This window comes from Sorex fumeus, unplaced genomic scaffold (assembly GCF_029834395.1).
Source record: "Sorex fumeus unplaced genomic scaffold, SorFum_2.1 ptg000044l, whole genome shotgun sequence".
In the NCBI taxonomy this organism is placed as follows: Eukaryota; Metazoa; Chordata; class Mammalia; order Eulipotyphla; family Soricidae; genus Sorex; species Sorex fumeus.
In genome coordinates this window covers 12,323,624-12,345,051 of record NW_026606101.1, presented here as the reverse complement: position 1 = coordinate 12,345,051, position 21,428 = coordinate 12,323,624, and the positions used below count along the sequence as shown (strand labels likewise).

General features: G+C 40.7%; 2 protein-coding genes across 2 annotated transcripts in view; both read right to left on the bottom strand.

Annotated features, from left to right (window-relative positions):
- Window positions 1-1,198: 1,198 nt before the first annotated feature.
- LOC130030488 (60S ribosomal protein L17-like) lies at window positions 1,199-1,793 on the bottom strand. The gene has a single exon (XM_056121798.1). The coding sequence runs from the start codon at window positions 1,759-1,761 to the stop codon at window positions 1,357-1,359; it is 405 nt and encodes a 134-aa protein (XP_055977773.1). The 5' UTR covers window positions 1,762-1,793; the 3' UTR covers window positions 1,199-1,356.
- Window positions 1,794-4,312: 2,519 nt separating this feature from the next.
- The window catches only part of CDK5RAP1 (CDK5 regulatory subunit associated protein 1), a 47,031-nt gene continuing 29,915 nt past the window's right edge, over window positions 4,313-21,428 (bottom strand). Inside the window, exons 10-14 of the mRNA XM_056121450.1 lie at window positions 19,961-20,016; window positions 18,928-19,058; window positions 17,329-17,478; window positions 10,835-10,975; window positions 4,313-4,569 (exon numbers count right to left, since the gene is read on the bottom strand). Coding sequence (XP_055977425.1) covers window positions 4,489-4,569; window positions 10,835-10,975; window positions 17,329-17,478; window positions 18,928-19,058; window positions 19,961-20,016 — 559 coding nt within the window. The 3' untranslated portion in view covers window positions 4,313-4,488. The remainder of the gene's footprint in view (window positions 4,570-10,834; window positions 10,976-17,328; window positions 17,479-18,927; window positions 19,059-19,960; window positions 20,017-21,428) is intronic.

Here is a 21,428-nt window from a genome sequence, read left to right as displayed (position 1 = left end):
TGAATTTAATTATTTTCTTCCTCCTGCCCAGGTTGAGCTCCTTTTCATGGTCATTCTCCAATCTCTTAAGCTGTGGTTAGGTTACTTATGTGGGCTCACTCTACCTTCCTGAGGAATACTTGTAGAACTATAAGCTTACCTCTTAACACAGCTTTTGCCATGTCCCATAAATTTTGGTAACTCATGTCCTTATTTTCATTCGTCTCCAGGAATCTTTTAATTTCCTCTTTGATTTCCTTTCTAAGCCACTCGTTCAGTAGTGAGCTGTTTAATTTCCAGGTGTTTGTATATGTGATTTACTTCTATTTTCAGCACATCATGGTCTGAGAGCATTGATACAATCCCTATCTTCTTAATTTTATGAAGGCATGTTTTGTGGCTGGGCTGGAGCGATAGTACAGCAGGTAGGGCATTTGCCTTGCAATGGCCGAACCGAGTTCGATTCCTCCGCCCCTCTTGGAAAGCCCAGCAAGCTACTGAGAGTCTCTCATCCGCACGGCAAAGCCTGGCAAGCTACCCGTGACATATTCGATATGCCAAACACAGAAACAAGTCTCACAATGTTACTAGGCCCACTCGAGCAAATCGATGAACAATGGGAGGACCATGACCGTGATGTTTTGTGGCTAAGCATGTGGTCTATCTTGGAGAATGTCCCATGCACACTTGAGAATGTGTATTCAACTTTTTGAGGATAAAGTGTCCTGTATATATCTACTAAGCCTCTTTCTTCCTTTTCTTCCCTCAGATAAACTATCTCCTTGCTAAGCTTGAGTCTGGTTGATCTATCGAGAGGTGATAAAACAGTATTAAAATCTCCCTAGTATTGTGCTGCTATTGATGTCTATCTTCAAGTCTTTGAGTAATTGCTTTAAGTACTTTGCTGGTCCCTCATTAGGTGCATATACATTTAGAGGCGTAAGTTCTTTCTGCTGTAAAGATTCCTTGGTCAATAAGAAATGACCTTCACTGTCTCTTGTGACCACCTTCAGTCTGAAATTAATGCTGTCGGATACTAGTATGGCCACCCCAGCTTTTTTGAGGGAGCTGTTTGCTTGCAGGATTGTTTTCCATCCTTTGACTTTGAGTCTGTTTGCTGACTGTTTAGATGTGTTTCTTGCAGACAGCAGAATGTTGGGTTCAATTTTCTGATCCACCCTGCCACTTATTTTTTCAGTTTACTTAGATTTTTATTTTATGTTGAGCTTATTCCCGGGCCATAAGTTTTTGCTTCTTCAGTTTCTTCTATGGTATCTTTTTCTTTTGTGCAACTTCCTCTCCAGGTTTAGGAACAATCTGTTCTTTTTTGGTAAGAATCATCTCAATGTGGCAGGGAGAGCTCATATAGGGGTTAATTCACCCATGAGACCTGTAAGTTCTGCGGTGCATCTTGGGTGCTTTGTTCACCTGGATATGTTCAATGACCAGAGAATCCACATCTAAACCCTTGAGTTCAGCATTACTTTCTGCATTTTTAAGCATGTGCAGTAAAAACTCAACACTCTTTTTGGGCCAACGACCCTGTGTCCAGCCCCACTGTTTGGCCTGGGCACACCTGCCAACGCCACCATTGTAACACTGGAAGAGCACACAATGCTTCTGCAGAGTGACATCTTTCAAGTACTTAGTGGCCTTTCTGATATGCATGCCCTTGATGGCCTGAGCCGTTTCCCGGGTGTTCTTGAAATACACGCGAAGGTTCGAGCCCCGGGACTTGCATGATTTCGTTGGGTTCTCGGGGTCCAGCGAGTCGCACACCATCTCAGGACCTCCGACGGCCACTCACGGAAGAGCCACCCTGCCACTTTTAATTGGTGCATTTAGCACATTGACGTTGAGGGACTGTTATGGAGTTTTGTCTCATCTTTCTGCCAAAGTTTGATGTATTTGAGGGGCTTATCTTGTCTTAAAGTAGCCCATTTAGTTGTTCTTGTAACCATGGTTTTGAGTCTATAACGTTCCTGAGCTGTTAGTCTGTGAAACTGTTTGTTCCTTCTGATATGAATGAGTGTCTAGCTGGGTTGTTTTGGTGAGGCATTTATTTCGTTGATTTTTTTCACTATATCCCATAACTGTTCAGGCCCTGAGGGTTCCATCAGGTAAGTTGGTTGTCAATCTTTAGGATGCTCCTGTATAGACAATTTCTTTCTTTGATCTTGCTGCTTTCAGAATTTTGTCTCCAAGATTTTAGCCATTTTGATCAGGATGTGACTTGGGGTATTTTTATTTGGATTTCCCTTAGCTGGTATCCTCCAGGTCTCCTGAATGTGGTCACATGTGTTCTTCAGCTCTGAGAACTGAAGAACTATAGCAATGATGTCTTTGACAGTTTTTTCTTCGTCAGGGTTTTCTCTGGAATTCCAATAATTCTTATGTTATTCTTGGCTTCATCCTGATCGTCCCTTGACATCTGTTCACTGACTGTCTCTTTTCCATCTTCTGCTCTTTTCTGGGGTCCTGATTTTTTTGTCAAGTTTTGTGAGTGCTTTAGAAACTTTCGATATGAGCCTTTTCTTAGATGTAAGGTAAGCAAATATTTTGTCTAAGTCAGCAAGATGTCTTTTTATCCTAATCATCTTTTCTCTCACAGTCCAGAATTTGATGCTTTTTAATTTGATGCAGTCCCACCTGTTTGCTTTTACTTGTTTTCTTGCCTAATTACATCATTGAAGATGTCTCCAGGTATCAGGTAGAGGTCTATCTTTTATTCACTATATTTTATAGATTAGCGTATCTAATTATCAAGGTCGAATTTATCTTGAATTAGTTTTTGTGTATGGCATGAGATATAGACTTAGATATACTGTTTTGCTGTAGATAATCAGTTTTCCCAACATTATTTATCTGTGATTATCATAAATGAGTTTTGGATCTTGTTGAATGCTTTCTCTGCATCTACTGACATGATCATATAAAGATTTTTGCATCTATGTTCATCAGGGATATTGGTCTGTGGTTTTCTATTCTAGTGATGTCTCTATTGGTATCAGGGTTCATAGAAGCTTCATAGAAGTTCATAGAAGCTTCAGGAGATTTCTTCTTTCTTCACCAAGAACTGAAATTCCTGTATCAAGAATTTCTGGAAAAGCCTGAAGAGGAAGGAGTTCTTTTTTAAAGATTTCAAAGATCTCCTAGTAAGTCCACCTGGGCCCAGGCTCTTGTTCTGGGGAAGAGTTCCAACTACTGCTTTGACTTCCGTATTAGTAACTGGTCTGTTCAGATGTTTGGTGTCCTTCTGATTTAAATCTTAAGAGGTCACAAGCATCCAAGAATTTCTGCTAGGTTTTTCAAATTCATAGCATAAAGATTTTCACATTATTTTTGAATCATCTTTTGAGTTTCTGCAGTATCTGTTGTAATCTTTCACCTTTTGTTTCTGACCTGATTTTTGAGTTTGTTTTGGTTTTTTGGGGGTCACACAGGGTGGTGCTCAGGGCTTACTCCTGGTTTTTTGCTCAGGCCCATTTGTGATGCCATGAATCAAACCAATTTGGCCATGCACAAAGCAAGAACCCTATCTTCTATGCTAATCCTCCAGCCCCGCCAATTTATGAGTTTTCACTCTTTGAGTCTAGCCAAAACTTTGCTGGTCTTAATTCTTTTGAAAAACAGCTCTTGGTTATCTTTTATATTTTTGTTTTTGTTGTCTCTATTTCCACTCTGAATTTTATTATTTCTCTCATTCTATTTACCTTAGGCCCTCTGTGTTGATCTTTTTCTAGCAAATTAACATATGTACTTAGGTTATTTTGGGAGGCCTTCTTCTTTCCTGATGAGCATTTACATTGCTATGAACTTCCCTTAGAATAGCTTTTGCTGTGTCCCATAAGTTCTGGTACCTAGTGTCTTGTTGCTTTCCAGGAATCTGATTTTTCTCTTTCACTCACTGGCTGTTCAAGTGCAGGTTGTTTAGTTTCCACTATTTGAGTCTTACCCCTCTGTTTGTGGGTAACTTTTACATTCAAAGCATTATGATCTGAAAAAAGTTGGATGATTTTCATCTTCTTCATTTTATGGAGACCTGTTTTGTGTCCCAACATGCGATCTATCTTGGAGAATATCCCATGTGTATCAGAGAAGAATATATTCAGCTTTATTGAATGGAAAGTCCATACCAGTCTATTATGTCCAATCTCTTCCATTTCTTCCTTTAAAGCCAACATTTCCTTATTGATTCTTCTCCCTAGTTTAACTATTCAGTAGTTGTGGGGAGGGGGTAAAAATTATAAAGACAGTAAAAAAAAAAATTCAGGTATACTACAAACCAAGGCAAAAGTGAAGTAAAAGTAGAAAACAAAGAGACGACTTTAGTTCAAGTAAATTTAATAATTATAAAGGCTGTTCTTATAGAATAAATAATACGATTTCCATTTCACATTACTTTGCATCACCACTGACACCTGTATACAAAGCTTCATTAGTGACCACTCACTTTCCCTTCCTGTTAGGAAGAAATGCTGTTGTCAACTTAGAGAACAATCACTGAGGTCAGCAATATGCTGAGGAGTCTTTCAGAGTGGTCCTACAAAGAACGTGTCCTTTAAGTGTCTGAGAGCTGGCAGAAGTGATCTGGAAAAAAATTTTAAAAAAATAAATCAGAAGAAGATATATAAAAAGATTTAAAAAATGTCTGCCAGAGAGGCAGGCAAGGGGGAGGAAAACTGGGGACACTGGTGGAGGAAAGCGGACACTGGTGAAGGGATTGGTTCTCCAACATTGTACCCTGGATCTCAATCATTAATAACTTTATATCTTTGTAATTCACAGTAGAGTCGATATCTTCCCTGTCCTTACAAAAAGAGCTTTCAGGAGAAGGAATAACATAACAAATATATAAACAAACATGATTTCAGGCACAGAAAACTGCTAAGAGGTAAAATGGGCTAACGAGTATATCCTGACAAGAATCAGGTAGAGGAAAGCTAGCTATATAAGCATGACAGTGGATAGAAAAGACCTCTCTGAGAAGACAAATTTAGAAAGAACAAAGGCCAAAAAAGCAGCCAGCCAAAAATTAAGAGCCTCCTAAGCAACAAGCCATGTTTAAAGCCCTAACACTAGAACCAGCTGAAGGGCAAAAGAGAAGCCACCAAGAGTGGAGGAGAGAGAAAAAGAAAATTGGAGGGGACATTTAGGTTGAAAAAGGTAGCTGGGACTGAACATACAAGGCCTAGGATACTCTGCATTTCATGCTGGCTCCAGTGAGAGGTCACTACAGGTTGTAAACAAAGGTGATCTGATTTAGAAAGAGCACACTGACTGCCTTTGGACAGACAGACTGTAAAAGGGCAAAAATGGAAACAGAATATTGGATGACTTGGGAATCCTAAGCAGTGATGAAGGAAATCTCAACTTTGACTATTTCTTATACACAAACAATGACCCAACAACTCCAAGCCATATATCCAAAAGAAATCAATTATGCATGTACTAAAGTAAATGCACAGGAATAATCTTGCAACTTCTATTTGTGCTGGCTCCAACAGAAAACAATCAAAACAACCATAAACAGTACAATGCATAAATAAATTTAATACACTTTTATAGTATAAAACATTCATGAAGCAATGGATAAACTATATAACTAAAGCAGAGGGAAATAAATAGCATAAATATATATATTATCCCATATAGTTATGTTTTGTTTTGTTTGGGGACTACACCCAGCAGAACTCAGGGCTTACTCCTGGCTTTGCAATCAGGGATCACTGTTGGCAGAATTCATAGACACACAGGAGATGCCATCGATTGAACCTAGTCAGTCACATGCAAGGCATGTGCCCAGCTCACTGTACTATTTCTCCAGCCTCTCAATGTTTTGTTTGCTGTTTTCTGTTATTATTTGGTGGCAATCAAGTGTTACTTCTACTAAAAGTGCTCAGTGGTCCATTCCCAGACCTCCCATATGCAAAGTATGCACTCCAGTCCTTTGAAGTATTTCCCAGACCCTGTATGATTCAATTATACAGCAATCAAAAACAGACAAAACTGGGGCTGAAGTGATAGTACAGTGGGTAAGGCATTTGCCTAGCATGAGGCTGACCCTGGGCTCGTTTCCCAGCATCCCATATGGTCGCCTGAACACCGCTAGGAGTTATTCCTGAGTGCAAAGCCAGGAGTGACCCCTGTGCATCGCCAGATGTGACGCAAAAAGAAAAAAAAACAGACAAAACTGAACCACGGTCTTAGAAATCAGGGTGCAGAGAAGGGCACATGAGGGTGTTCTGGGGTGCGAAAAATATTTCTCCAGAAATTAGCTCATAAATAGATGGACATGGAGAATATCATGCTGAGTGAAGTAAGTCAGAAGAAGGACAGACACAGAATGACTGCATTCATTTGTCTGATATTACAAAAAAAAGAAAAAAATAGTATGAGACAAACAGTCATGGACAGCAGAAACAAGGGCCAGAATAAATGGTCCACAGTTGGAGCTTGCCTCGAGGGCTAGGGAGAGAGGGAAATTGGGATAAAGAAAGGACCAATATGACAATGATGGTTGGAAGGGACTACTCTGGACGGGAGCTGTTTGCTTGACAGTGGGTAAAGGACCAAACATGATGGCCTCTCAGTACCTGTACTGCAAACCATAATGCCCAAAAGAAGAAAGGGAGAGGAAATTATCAGGGAGATGCAGATCAAAACCACAATGAGATACCATCTCACACCTCAGAGACTGGCCCACATCCAAAAGAACAAAAGCAACTGATGCTGGCACGGATGTGGCGAGAAAGAAACACTCCTTCACTGCTGGTGGGAATGTTGACTTGTTCAGCCTTTCTGGAAAACAGTATGGACAATTCTCAAAAAATTAGAAATTGAGCTCCCATTTGACCCAGCAATACCTCTCCTGGGAATATATCCCAGAGAGGCAAAAATGTATAGTCGAAGTGATATCTGCACTTGTCTGTTCATTGCAGCACTCTTTACAATAGCCAGAAACTGGAAGAAACCTGAGTGCCCAAGAACAGATGACTGGTTAAAGAAACTTTGGTACATCTACACAATGGAGTACTATGTGGCTCTTAGAAAAGATGAAGTCATGAACTTTACATACAAGTGGTACAATATGGAAAGTATCATGCTAAGCGAAATGAGTCAGAAAGAGAGGGATAGACATAGAAAGATAGCATTCATCTGGGGGATATAAAATAATAAAATATGAGATTAATACCCAAGAATAGCTGAGAGCAACACCAGGAGAATTACTCCATAACTTAGAGGCCAGCTGGGTATTCTAGGGGAAAGGACAATTCAGATAGAAAGGGGAACACCAAGTGGAGGGTGTTTGGAGGATCCTCCCAGGAGGGGAGATGCAGGTTGAAAGTAGACTGGACTGAACATGTTCGCCACTCAATGCCTCTTTGGCTGATCACAACACCCAGGAGGAGAGAGAAAACAAAAGGGAATGCCCTGCCACAGTGGCAGGGGGGGATGGGGGGATGGGAGGATGGGGGGGAGGGATATTATCCTGGTGGTGGAAAATGGGCACGGGTGGAGGGATGGGTATTTGATCGTGGTATGACCTAGATCCAAGCACAAAAATTTGTAAATCTACAACTGTACCTCATGGTGTTTCACTAATAAAAAAAAAAAAAAATTAGAAATTGAGCTCCCATTTGACCCAGCAATACCTCTCCTGAAAATATATCCCAGAGAGGCAAAAATGTATAGTCGAAGTGATATCTGCACTTGTCTGTTCATTGCAGCACTCTTTACAATAGCCAGAAACTGGAAGAAACCTGAGTGCCCAAGAACAGATGACTGGTTAAAGAAACTTTGGTACATCTACACAATGGAGTACTATGTACCTGTTAGAAAAGATGAAGTCATGAAATTTATATACAAGTGGTACAACGTGGAAAGTATCATGCTAAGCGAAATGAGTCAGAAAGAGAGGGATAGACATAGAAAGATCGCATTCATCTGGGGAATATAAAGAAACAAAATATGAGATTAATACCCAAGAATAGCTGAGATCAACACCAGGAGGATTACTCCATAGCTTAGAGGCCAGCCAGGCATTCTAGGGGAAAGGGCAGCTCAGATAGAGAAGGGAGCACCAAATAAAGGGTGTTTGGAGGATCCTCCCAGGAGGGGAGATGCATGTTGAGTGTAGACTATGGACTGAACATGTTTGCCACTCAAAGCCTCTTTTGCAGACCACAGCACCCAAGAGGAGAGAGAGAACACAGGGGATTGCCCTGCCACAAAGGCAGGGTGAGATGGGAGGGATGGGGGTGGGAGGGATATTATCCATAGTGGTGGAAAATGGGCACTGGTGGAAGGATGGGTATTTGATCATTGTATAATCGAAACCCAAGCACAAAAAATTGTAAATCTACAACTGTACCTCATGGTGTTTCACGAAAAATAATAAATATATATATATATATTAAAAAAAAAGAAAGGGAGAGGAAGGGAAAGGGGAGGGAGAGGAGTGGAGGCGAGGAGAGAAGGGAGGGGGGAGGAGGGAAGGGAGGGGAGGGAAGGAGAGTAGGGGAAGGAGAGGGGGGAGAGGGGAAGAGGGAAAGGGGAAAAGGGAAAGGGGGAGAGAGAAGGAGAACAAAGAAGAAAAATGCCTGCCATGGAGGCAGGTGGCAGGGAGGGGTGGGGGGAGACATAGAGCAGTCTGGTGGGGGTGAGGGAAGGGATACAGGGAAAACTGGTGGTGGGAAATGTACACTGGGTACACTGGGGGAGGGATGGGTACTGGAATATTGTATGACTAAAACCCAATCACAAAAGCTTTGTTAACTGTACCTTATGGTTTTTTAAAATTTTTTCATTTAAAAATTAAATTTATATATACATTTCTCTACTTGATTTCGGTGATAATAGTCACTGTGATAACTCATCAAAGAGTATATTTCAAATGTGGGCAAAATACTAATAGCATCAAATATTTTGATAAAATAACTGATTTAAAATGCAGAAAAGGGGCAGGAGCGATAGCACAGCGGGTAGGGCATTTGCCTTGCATGTGGCCGACCCAGCATCCCATATGGTCCCCTGAGCACTGCCAGGAGTAATTCCTGAGCGCAAAGCCAGGAGTAATCCCTGAGCAACGCCAGGTGTGACCCAAAAAGCAAAAATTAATTAATTAATTAAAATAAAATAATAAAACAAAATAAAATGCAGAAGAACTGAAACAGATGGACTGCTGATGTGGATACAGGTAAATATCTAGAATGATTTCTGTATCTTTGGCAGAAGCAACTAAATGGTGTCATTTACTGAGAAGAGAAGTCAAAAACTTGAAAACTGCAAAACTGTAGGAAAAATTTATTCTATTTGGGCCACATTAAGTTTATGATATGAGAGAAAGGAGATCACTGCAAATCTCTTGAAAGGATGAAAAGGGACAGAAGACATAGGTGCAAAGGGCAGCAGGACTTTAAAAAATGAAAGATACTTCTTACACAGTCCAATGCAGCAAGAGCATGTTGGGAGCAGATGTAAGTGAGCTTGTGACAACTGATGAAACAATGAAGTACTTGATACATCTCTTTATCAAATATAAGGCAAGAACATTAACTGACTCTGGAGATTGAACAGTGAAGATTTAAGGAGAAAGGGAGTGGGAAACTCATTATGAGAGAAATATAGTAAGACTAGGACTTCAGGGCCAAGCTGTGTGACATGTGAGTTTTATGGTCATAAACAGGAACCTTCTATAGCTGCATTCAAGGCAGAAACTTACTTGTCTCTCAACATTTCTCCCATATTTCCTACTAAAAGAACTCCCAATTTTAAGTTGGGCATCTTTCTCCTTCAGAATAAAGTCCAGATTTCTTGGCCTCTTTGCAGCTCAGTGTGATGGTATATTACGTGGAACTTTTGCAAAGTGTCATGTAAGAAAGAAGGCATCCCTTCCCTCTCCTTGTTTCTTCTTACTAGCTGGAATATAGACTTGGCAGCTGAAACAAGCATCATGGATCATGAGATAATCTTGAGATTAGAGGTGACACAGCACAGTAAAGACTAAAGGAATCAAGACCCCAGATGATCATTATGCTAACACAAACGCCAATTCTGAACCTTCCATATAGCTATATTTTCATAAGAACAAGAATACCTGACTTAAGTCAATTTTCAGTCTTCTAATGTTATCTGAACTAATCTGTGTAAGGCAGAATCAGTGTACCTTTCCCCAGTAATAATACCTGTTTGGTGGCAGATGCAGAGTAAATAATCTACATGGAAAGAAATGAGAGCAGCAGAAAGGAGCTAAACAGAAAATGAGGCAACAGAGACCCATAGTTCCATATCTCCTCCTTTGTTTTAAGATCCTTAAATTGTAGCTTACTTGTGGGATTTAAGTCCCTCAGAAACAACAGTTCTCAACTAATATAGTATCACCTTTCTATCTTCTGTCACACACCTACCAACTTTATTGTTTTTCACAAAATCCTCAGCTAGTCAGAAAACAAAGTGGAGGTGGAACAGGAAAGCAAATAACTAAATTTGCTAATCCAGGAAAGGGATCCCAGAAACCTGGAACACATAGAAATGCTGGAGCATCAAAGACCTGGGATATGTGTCTGATAAAAAGAAGTAACACTCTTCTTTCCCTGTATCAAGAAGTTAATGCAAGCTACTACGTATCCCAACCACACCAAATTTCCAAAAATAGCCCTCTAGGGAAAGAGAGAAATGAAGACAGGTGAGGAGATATCAGCTCAAAATTTAAAATTCAAGATGCCCTTCTAAAGTTTGGTGTTAGATTTTTATTTTGCTTAAGAATTTCTCCAAGAAAAACATTTTAGTTCCCCAAGTTATCCAATCCATTACTCATGTACCAGTGCAATCCCAAAACCCAAAGATATCTTACCTTCACCAACACATAGTCCCCAGGCTGAGCTCTGACCCTGATCCCAGGGTTAGTGACATCTTCTATCTCTACATCAGAGAAGATCACCTTAAGATTTCCATCATTCCGGCCACACAAGTCAGTGGCAGAACGTTTACTGACCTGCAGAAATAACAGAGGAATTCATTTGTCAATGTTTAATGGGTAGAAAATAGGCATTCTATGTCTCAGATCTCCCAAGGTCTTACTCACTGAGCATTCTTCAACCAAGTAATCACTGATGACTAAGTTTTTCCTACTGCATTAAAAATAAGCGAGTGCATGGTACACTGGAGAGCCACAATGAACTTTTACTGCATATATATATATTTTTGTTTGTTTGTTTGCTTTTTGGGTCACACCCGGCATTGCACTGGGGCTATTCCTGGCTCTGCACTCAGGAATTACTCCTGGCAGTGCTTGGGGGACCATATGGGATGCTGGAAATCGAACCCAGGTTGGCCTCATGCAAGGCAAACACCGTACCCACTGGGCTGTCTCTCCAACCACTGAATAAATGTTAATGAATGACTCAATCAAGTTTTTCTTAATTTTCTTTACATAATGAGGAGCGATAGCACAGCGGTAGGGCATTCGCCTGGCACGCGACCAACTTGTCCGACCTGAGTTTGATTCCTCCGCCCCTCTCGGAGAGCCTGGCAAGCTACCGAGAGTATCTTGCCCGCACGGCAAAGTCTGGCAAGCTACCCGTAATGTATTCGATATGCCAAACACAGTAACAACAAGTCTCAAAAAGGAGACGTTACTGAGCCTACTCGAGCAAATCAATGAACAATGAGTTTTTGACTACAGAATTACCTTCTGTAAGATGTGCTGGGAAGAGGGGGTGATGAGGTGTCAGGAATATAAATTAGGGCCTAGTACTTGCAAGCACTTGTTCCAACTTGAGCTAACTTATTGGCTCCTGAAAGTGTTATTTTCATAAGGTATGCGACAGGTCAGAGAGATAGCTCAACAGACTGAGCTGAGTGCAAGATTTGCAAAACAGAAGACCCAGGTTTGATACCCACTTTTCTTTTTTTTTTTTTTTTTTTTTTCCCCTTTATTTTATTTTATTTTTTTTAAAGTTGTAGATTTACAATTTTTTGTGCTTTGGTTTCAATTATACAATGATCAGATACCCATCCCTCCACCAGTGCCCATTTTCCACCACCATGGATAATATCCCTCCCACCCCCATCCCCCCATCCCCCCGTCTCTGTGGCAGGGCAATCCCCTGTGTTCTCTCTCTCCTTTTGGGTGTTGTGGTCTGCAAAAGAGGCATTGAGTGGCAAACATGTTCAGTCCATAGTCTACTTTCGACATGCATCTCCCCTCCTGGGAGGATCCTCCAAACATCCTTTATTTGGTGCTCCCTTCTCTATCTGAATAGCCCTTTCCTCTAGGATACCCGGCTGGCCTCTAAGTTATGGAGTAATCCTCCTGGTGCTGATCTCAGCTATTCTTGGGTATTAATCTCATACTTTGTTACTTTATATCCCCCAGATGAATGCAATCTTTCTATGTCTATCCCTCTCTTTCTGACTCATTTCGCTTAGCATGATACTTTCCATATTGTACCACTTGTATGTAAATTTCATGACTTCATCTTTTCTAAGAGCTACACATCTGACAAGGGGTTGATATCCAGGATATACAAAATACTGGTTAAACTCCACAAGAAGAAAACATCCAACCCCATCCAAAAATGGGGCAATGAAATGAACAGAAACTTTCTCAAAGAAGAAATCCGAATGGCAAAAAAGCACATGAGAAAATGCTCTACATCATTAATCATCAGGGAGATGCAGATCAAAACCACAATGAGATACCATCTCACACCTCAGAGACTGGCCCACATTCAAAAGAACAAAAGCAACCGATGCTGGCGTGGATGTGGCGAGAAAGGGACACTCCTTCACTGTTGGTGGGAATGTCCACTGGTTCAGCCCTTCTGGAAAACAGTATGGACGATTCTCAAAAAATTAGAAATTGAGCTCCCATTTGACCCAGCAATACCACTCCTGGGAATATATCCCAGAGAGGCAAAAATGTATAGTCGAAGTGACATCTGCACTTGTTTGTTCATTGCAGCCCTCTTTACAATAGCCAGAAACTGGAAGAAACCTGAATGCCCAAGAACAGATGACTGGTTAAAGAAACTTTGGTACATCTACACAATGGATACCCACTTTTCATGGTCCCCAAAGTGCCACAGAAGCAACCTGAAGCACAGAGCATAGCTCTGAGCACCACCAGCTTTGGCCCAATTTTTTCAAGCAAAGTCAAGGGATGTGGTTCAGTGGAAAAGTAAATACCTCATGTGTGAAGCCCTGGGTTCAATCCCTAGCACTAAAAAAAAAAAAAAATCAGACAACCAAAAGCTAAGACTATTTATCACCCACAGACTGACAATGTAACAAATATTAGAGGTTTCCAAGCATGAAGAAAACGATACCAACTCTATCAAGACAAACTACCCAGATCATAGTTTTTCTTTTTTTTTTCTTTAAGCTTTTTGGGTCACACCCAGCGATGTTCAGGGGTTAGTCCTGGCTCTGCGCTTAGGAATTAGTCCTGGCAGTACATGGGGGACCATATGGGATGCCAGGGATTAAACCTGGGTCAGCCCCATGCAAGGCAAACGCCCTACTGGCTATACTACCTTAAGAGTTCTTTTTAACGAGGAAGAAAAGGTTGCTGATAATACTTTTCCCTAGTCCACTAAGTACAAACAAATTCAAGAATAAAGGGGAAAAAAGACATTTTAAAATGAAGGAAAATAGACCTATTTCATTTAGATACATGCAAATAGCAGGAGGGAAAAGCAGAAAACATCATGATAAGCAAATAAGAAGGACAAAAGCACATGTCTGCCAGAAAACAATATGGCTCAGAGACTACCCCACTCTAGATATGTAAGGTTTTATCCATCACCTGAAGGTGAACTGGAGAGGAGAGATGGGACAGTCAGATACAGGTAAATAATAGAGGGTTACTTAACCTCAGAACAAAAGGACTGAGAAGCAGAGCTAAGAGAAACAGACTGAGCCACACCCACTGGTTCTTAGGGTTCTCAGATTTTATGCTCAGGGATCAGTCTTGATACCTAGGAAACCATTTGTGATGCTCAGGAAGAGAACCCAGCTCTGCAGCATGTAATGCAAGTATCTTACTCATTATGCTATTTCTCCAACCCTCAAAGGATAAATTTTATACTGCACAATTAAAATATCTATAAAGTAACTGATTACATGCTAAAAAAGGGTGGGGGGAGAAATTTAAAAATACCTTAAAACAAAGAGTAAACAGAATTTATGAATACAATGGAATAAAATAAAGATGCAAAATGGGGAAAGTTTAATAGTAATATACACAAAATACTTCAAATAAACCATCTTACAAAAATGGAATTTGAAAAAGAACAAATAATGCTAAAAACAGCAAAAGAAAGATCATAAAAATCCTAGCAGAAATAAATAAAAGAAATCTGGGCAGAGAGAAGGTAAAAGGTGTTGAAGTACTTGTCTTGTTGACCCCAGTATGATTTCTGGACAGGCCTGGTCTCCTAAGTATCACCAGGAGCAATTCCCAAGCACAGAGTCAGGAGTGGACCAAGAGAACTACCAGGGATTGCTCAAACCACCCAACACACACACACATTCCCAAAAAAATGAAAGGAAACCAAAGAACATGATAAAAGATCATTGAAAATAAAGGGCCAGAGCAATAGTACAGCAGATTGGGCATTTGCCTTACAGGCAGCCAACCAAAGTTCCATCTCCAGCATCCCATATGGTCCCCTGAGCTCTGCCAGGATTGATTCCTGGCTGTAGAGCCAGGAATAACCCCTAAGCGTCAATGGGTATGGACAAAGAGAGAGAGAGAGAGAGAGAGAGAGAGAGAGAGAGAAAGAGAGAGAGAGGGAAATGTAACCTGGTTACAGTTCATTTTTACAAAAGTGTGGTTTCAAAAGGATTAAAGACAGCAGAGCTCCGGCAGTCAAAGACCTCCAGAACCAGCCACCACCATGCTGAGACCACTCTCCACAAGCATGAAGGTACCAACAGAGGAACAAAGGCATGCAGGTCCCGGGGCTGAGATCTCCAAGCCTGCTCGGATCAGGGCTGAGCATCCTCCACCCAGATCCTCCACCCTCCAGTAGGCATGGGTCACACCCACCAACTGAACCCCAGCACCATGTAATCCCATCAATGGTCAAGACCCAGAGACTATAAAACCCAGCTCCCAGAAGCACACGGCCACATTAGAGAGACGATCTTATTATCTCATTCTTACTTTGGACAACCTGGCAGGCTACCAAATGAAACCAGCCCACACAGCAGAGTCTGGCAAACTCCCCGTGGTGTACCCAATATGCCAAATACCAGTAACAATGATGGGTCTCATTCTCCTAACCCTGAAAGAGCCTTGAATATGGAACTTTTTATAATCTCAGGGCTAGGGTGAAGGAGACATTACTGGTGCCTGCTCGAGCCAATTGACGAACAACAGGATGATCGTGATCGAAAGACAGATAATAAAATTTATTCTAGATATACACACATGATACTATCTCCACAAAGATGTTTTTTCCTAGTCCGTCCACTAAGTAGCACTGTCGCACTGTCTTCCCGTTGTTCATCGATTTGCTTGAGCAGGCCCAGTAACGTCTCCATTGTGAGACTTGTTACTTGTTTGGTCTATCAAATACACCACAGGGAGCTTGCCAGGCTTTGCTTGCAGGCAAGATACTCTCGGTAGCTTGTAGGCTCTCCGAGAGGGGCAGAGGAATCAAACCTGGGTCAACCAAGCTGGCCATGTGCAAGGCAAACGCCCTATTGCTGTGCTATCACTCCGGCCTTCCTCGGACTTTTGGCTAAGATCAAGTGTAGTATCTGTCCACTAAGCACAAATATTATTTCAAGAATGAAGGAAAAAAGTCATTCTAAAATGAAGGAAAATAGATTATCTGCTTCCAGAGTATCTAAAAGAAGTTCTTTAACAGAAAAACAATAAAGGAATTTAAAATCAACAGGAGGAAAGGAAAACATGATGAAATGACAATCTACATAGGAAACCCAATGAAAACCTCAAAAAATAAAAACCTAGAGGTACCTGAATTCAGCAAAGTATTGGGAAACAATATAAACATACTGTCACTGTCACTGTCCTCCCGTTCATCGATTTGCTTGAGCAGGCTCAGTTAAGTCTCCATTTTGAAACTTGTTTTCACTGTGTTTGGCATATTGAGTACGTCACAGGTAGCTTGCCAGTCTACATAGTAGTAATGACCACAAGAAAACCCAAAAAACAATAGCAACTACAATAGCTAAAAAAGTTAAATACTTAGCTATAAACCTAACAAAATACATACAGAATCTGTATGCTGAAAATCCATAAACTCTGGGATTTGGCTCAGTGGCAGAGCACTTGCCTTATAGGCATGAGGCCACAAGTTCTATACCTGGATCCACCCCCACATCACAATCACAATCATCCTGTTGTTCATCGATTGCCTCAAGCAGGCGCCAGTAACATCTCCTTCGTCCTAGCCCTGAGATTATAAAAAGTTCCATATTCAAGGCTCTTTCAGGGTTAGGAGAATGAGACCCATCATTGTTACTGGTATTTGGCATATTGGGTACGCCACGGGGAGTTTGCCACACTCTGCCGTGTGGGCAGGTTACATTTGGTAGCCTGCCAGCTTGTCCACCCCCACATAATCAAGTGATTCCAAAATGCACAGTAAGTGTACAATCTCCAGCAGCCAAAGAGGTATGTAAACCCTAGCAAGCACCACATCTAGTGTGTGAGCAAAGCAAGCAAATCTGCAGCTCTCAAATAGCAGAACAATGACAACAGGGAAAGACATAAGGAAGGAGACGAAATGTCTAAAAAAAAAAAAAAAGATCTAAATACAGGAAGACATACTAATTTTCTAAAACACACACACTCTGTTGGGGGAAAAGGCAAGTGGGATGGAGAAGAGGTCACTAAGCAAATGATGGTTGGAGGGATCACTCAGTATGGCAGACGCATGCTGAAAGTAGGCTATGGACCAATCATGATGGCTGCTTAGTGCTTATGTTGCAAACCATACACCCAAAAAGAGAGAGAAAAAAAGAATGTGTCTGCCACAGAGGCAGGGGGTGAGGGTGGCGGGAGGGACACTGGGAACACTGGTGGTGGAGAATGGGCACTGGTGGAGGGAAGGGTACTTGAACATTACTTGATTGAAATGTAATCACAAAAATTTGTAAGTCTGTAACTGTATGTCACGGTGGTTCATTAAACTAAAAAAATAAATAAAACAAAACACACACATTCTCATTCTCTCTCATTTTCTCTCTCTCTCTCTCTGAGTGTTCTAAAACTCCCCCTCCCTCCCCCTTCCTCCCTCCCTCCTTCCTTCCGTGACACTCTCTCCTCTTTCTCTCTCTCTCTCTCTCTCTCTCTCTCTCTCTCAGCCTCACCCCTTCCACCAGCACCAGCTGGGTACAACCCACAGCAGTCTTGTTGGCTTTTGTAGCTTCTTCCCGGAAGACAGTAATAAGTTCCTCTAAACGCCTTAATTTGACCTCTTCTGGAACATCATCCTTCAACCTATGATATGCCCGTGTCTTCTATAAAAAGAGAGAGAGGCAGGGCTGAGGAAACAGTACAGCAGACAGAATGCTCGTATTGCACACGGCAGACCCAGATTTGATCCCTAGTACCATACATGATCCCAAACCCCACCAGGAGTGATTCCCGAGTGCAGAGCCAAAACTAACCCTTGAGCACCACTGAGTAAGACGTCAAAAACAAACAAAAAGTTCTAATTAAAACAGGCAAACAGACTGGGACATAATGAGGAAGGCAAGGGGGCGGGAACAGGCCTGGTAATGAGTTCTCGGGAAGTAGTAAAACAATGATATAATTAAAAGAAGATAATGTCACTAGTCCTAAAGTAGTAAAAAAAACATGAAGGCTCAATAAAAAAATAACTAAAAAGAATTTTGAAAAAATAAAATGTTTGATAACAAAAATTAAGACAAAAAAATAATCATGAAGGCTGGACTGCTTTGTGGACACAGGAACTAAAGCCAATAAGACTAGTGCAACACTAGTCCAGAGAAGACCAAACCTTTTCTAGAGAGAAGCTTCAAAGCAAGAGAAGGCTGTGATAAGAATATGAAAGTAGACCACCAAAAGTTCAAAGCTCGTACCTTTGATGATGCCCTAGCAAGACTGTTTATCTACACAGCAAGCCCCAAGTGGAAGCAGTTTGGGATCTATAAAACCAACTTTACAAAGGCAAGTAGAATACATCCCCATTCTGGGAGTCACCTGCATCCCAACTTGGAATGTGCAATTTTTTTTTGTTACTTTATGGGTATCTTTGATTCTCTCCCCTCTGGGGAAGCCCACATTTTCTCTTGAACATGCTACTCTCTTTCTCCTTCCCTCCTTATATTCTCTAATTAAAACTGTTTTACTTCACTATTCATCTCTACCTGAAATTCTTTTCTGTGAGGACAGGTAACAGATCTGAAAAGAACTTGGGCAGAGATGAGCACTGATTTTCCTTTTCCTACAAAGGGCAAGTCCTTGCTGCAACCTGAGTTTTAAGGTGCCTCAAGAAACCAGGTGGTGGGAATTAATTCCCAAGCTATGAAGATCAAGCTGAAGTCAGATGCAGTCTACCACTGTCTAGTGGAGCTGGTAGGAAGCAGCATTCACACTATAGGTGACTCATGGCACACTTTATCAGACCTGACCTTTCCAGGCTCTACCCCAGGTATCTGGGGTGAGCGAAGAGAAAAGCAATAGACTGCCCTCTCTAGGGTATGGCGTCTCTTCTCCCCACTTCATATAAGTCATCTGCAACAATTAATTTTACTAATTACATAAAATAATACAGAAGTTAATTAAAATAAACAAATTGAAGCATCCTTTCCGTTCTCAAGGACTGCCTCACTTCCACTTTCTTTTCTTCCCAGTTGTCTAACAATTGATCCCAAACAGGTCAGGAAGGTCAGTCTCAGTCCAGAGTAGCTCTTGTCCTCATCCCCAGCCATCCCGCGTCTCACCTGTCTCATGCTGTAGGCAAAGAGAAAGCCTGTGTTATACTGAACTTCTCGAAGCAAAGACACTGTCTGGAGATGGTCTTCCTCCATCTCACCACAAAAGCCAGCAATGAAATCACTGCTGAGGCTCACACCTATGACCCAAAAGACAACAAGGTGAAGCTGCTACTTACCTTAAAAATCTTAGGTTCTAGGAATTACAAATGGAAAAAATGACAGCTAAATGACCTTTCTTGAGACCACTGAAAACATGTGCAAATGAAATAAAATTATTACAATACAAAAGGGGATAAATCCACTAATCTACAAAATTTACATGCCCAAATTGGTTTTTTGATTTACATTATATTCTACATAGGAAGGTATTTTTATATCAAATTTTGGATTTAATCACTCATTTAGAAATTCACGTTTTTTTAAATGGTCCTGTTTTAAAACCAAGAAGAAAACCTTGCAATGCCTCATACACATAATATTCATTTAACATAAATATATAATATATAATATTCGTTTAACATAATATTCATTTAGTAGCAATAAGAATTACTAACTACTGATACTAAGAAGCTAAACTATACCAGCAATCCAATGACAACTATTGATTGTATCTTACAAAATGTGGATTTATAGATGTGGATGTGGAATGTGAAATCTTACAGATGCGAAGTCCAGAGACACTACTCATTACTGCACACCATCAAAATAAGTATTTATAAACATTAAAATCACTCCCACAAAAAGTGATCTTTGCAGACAGAGCCAAGAGTAAGTTCTGAGAACTACTGATTATAACCCAAAAGATAAAATAATGAGAAATATGGAACAAATGTAGACACTTTCAACCAAATGTAAACTTACAGACCCCCTAGGTCTTCTACTAAAAGTAAGGGAAAACCTAGATCACCATTGGAACCAGGGCATAGGGAGGAAAAGGAACGAAATTGAGTGAAAGGTGTGTGGAAAACTGTGAACACTGGTGGCTGGAAACGTGCACTGTAGACTAATGTGCTAAGCAGAAAACACTTTTAAAATGTACCTGGTATCGAGTCTCTGATATGATCAATCAATTCCACGTATGCTTCCCTTGAATATCTGTAATAAATGAAAAGACTTAGATGAACCAATTATCTTTAAATTAATTCTGTAAAATGGTAACAGTAGGTCAGAGCGATAGCGCTTGCCTTGCAAGCAGATGACCCAGGTTCAATCCCCAGTATCCCATACGGCTCCCCAAGATCTACCAGGAGTGATCAATAAGTGCAGAGCCAGGAGTAAGCCATGAGTACTGCCATGTGTGGCCCAAACAACGAAATGATAACACTATGAATTACCACTTATAATTGCTTCTCACCCTCATAAGTCAGAATAGTATATATTTAAGTATATAAAGATTGTGTTTTGCTTTTGGTTTGTTTTCTGTTTTGTTAAATATTAGGGTTTATTACAAGATGTTTGCATAAGAGAAAAATGTTACTGACTGCTATGAAGCATCATACAATTATCAATAAGCTCATTATTAATGGTACAGTCAAAATAAGTACACATTCAGGTGGAGTGGGGGGTGTTGGAATATTGTATGACTGAAATCCAATCATTAACAGCTTTGGAAGGGTCTATCTCACAATGATTCAATAAAAAAGTTTTTAAAAAAAAGATAATATACAAAATAAATTTAAGAACTAGTTCTTGTATCTTGCAGCAGAGATATGGCACAGTGCCACATCTCCAAAAGAACATAATACCACCAAATATTCCCAAGTAGGCTGGACTGGGCTGAGAATGCTGGAGCCTTCTCACAATGGGGACAGGCAGATTCCTCTTCCTGCTTAAAGGCACAGCAGCCTGCAGCCACACAAGATACCCTCCAACAGAGAAACAACCCAGCTCAATTATTATTACATTATTATTAGTAGTATATTATTGATAATTAATAATTATTATATTATTATTACAACACCTGGTTGGCTCTATGTTAGGGACCATATCATATGTGGTGCTGGAGAACAAACCCAGGTCAGCCACATGCGTCTTACCTGCTAATCTCTCTGGCACCTTACATATTTTTTTTAATAAAAAAGATAGGGGACGGAGCAACAGTAAAGCAGGTAGGGCATTTGCCTTGCACACGGCTGACCAGGATTCAATCTCTGGCATCCCATATGGTCCCCCGAGAACCACTAGGAGTAATTCCTGAGTGCAGCCAGGAGTAACCCTGAGCATCACTAGGGATGACTAAAAAAAGCAAAATAAAATAAAATGAATAAATATGTAAAGATAAACTGCGAAACTCTGCCAATGTGAAAAACAAGACAAAACACTAAAACTCCATAATATCATTTGCCACCTTCTCCTTTTAGTTTTTTTCTCTAAAACATTCTTAAATTAAGTGACCACCAGAGGTATAAATTCCAAGACCTAAAATACTTAAGTGTTAAAAGGTATAGGATTAAAAGCTCAAAGTGTGCCATACTAAACATGCTTCTAAAAAAGTAAGCAGTAACCAG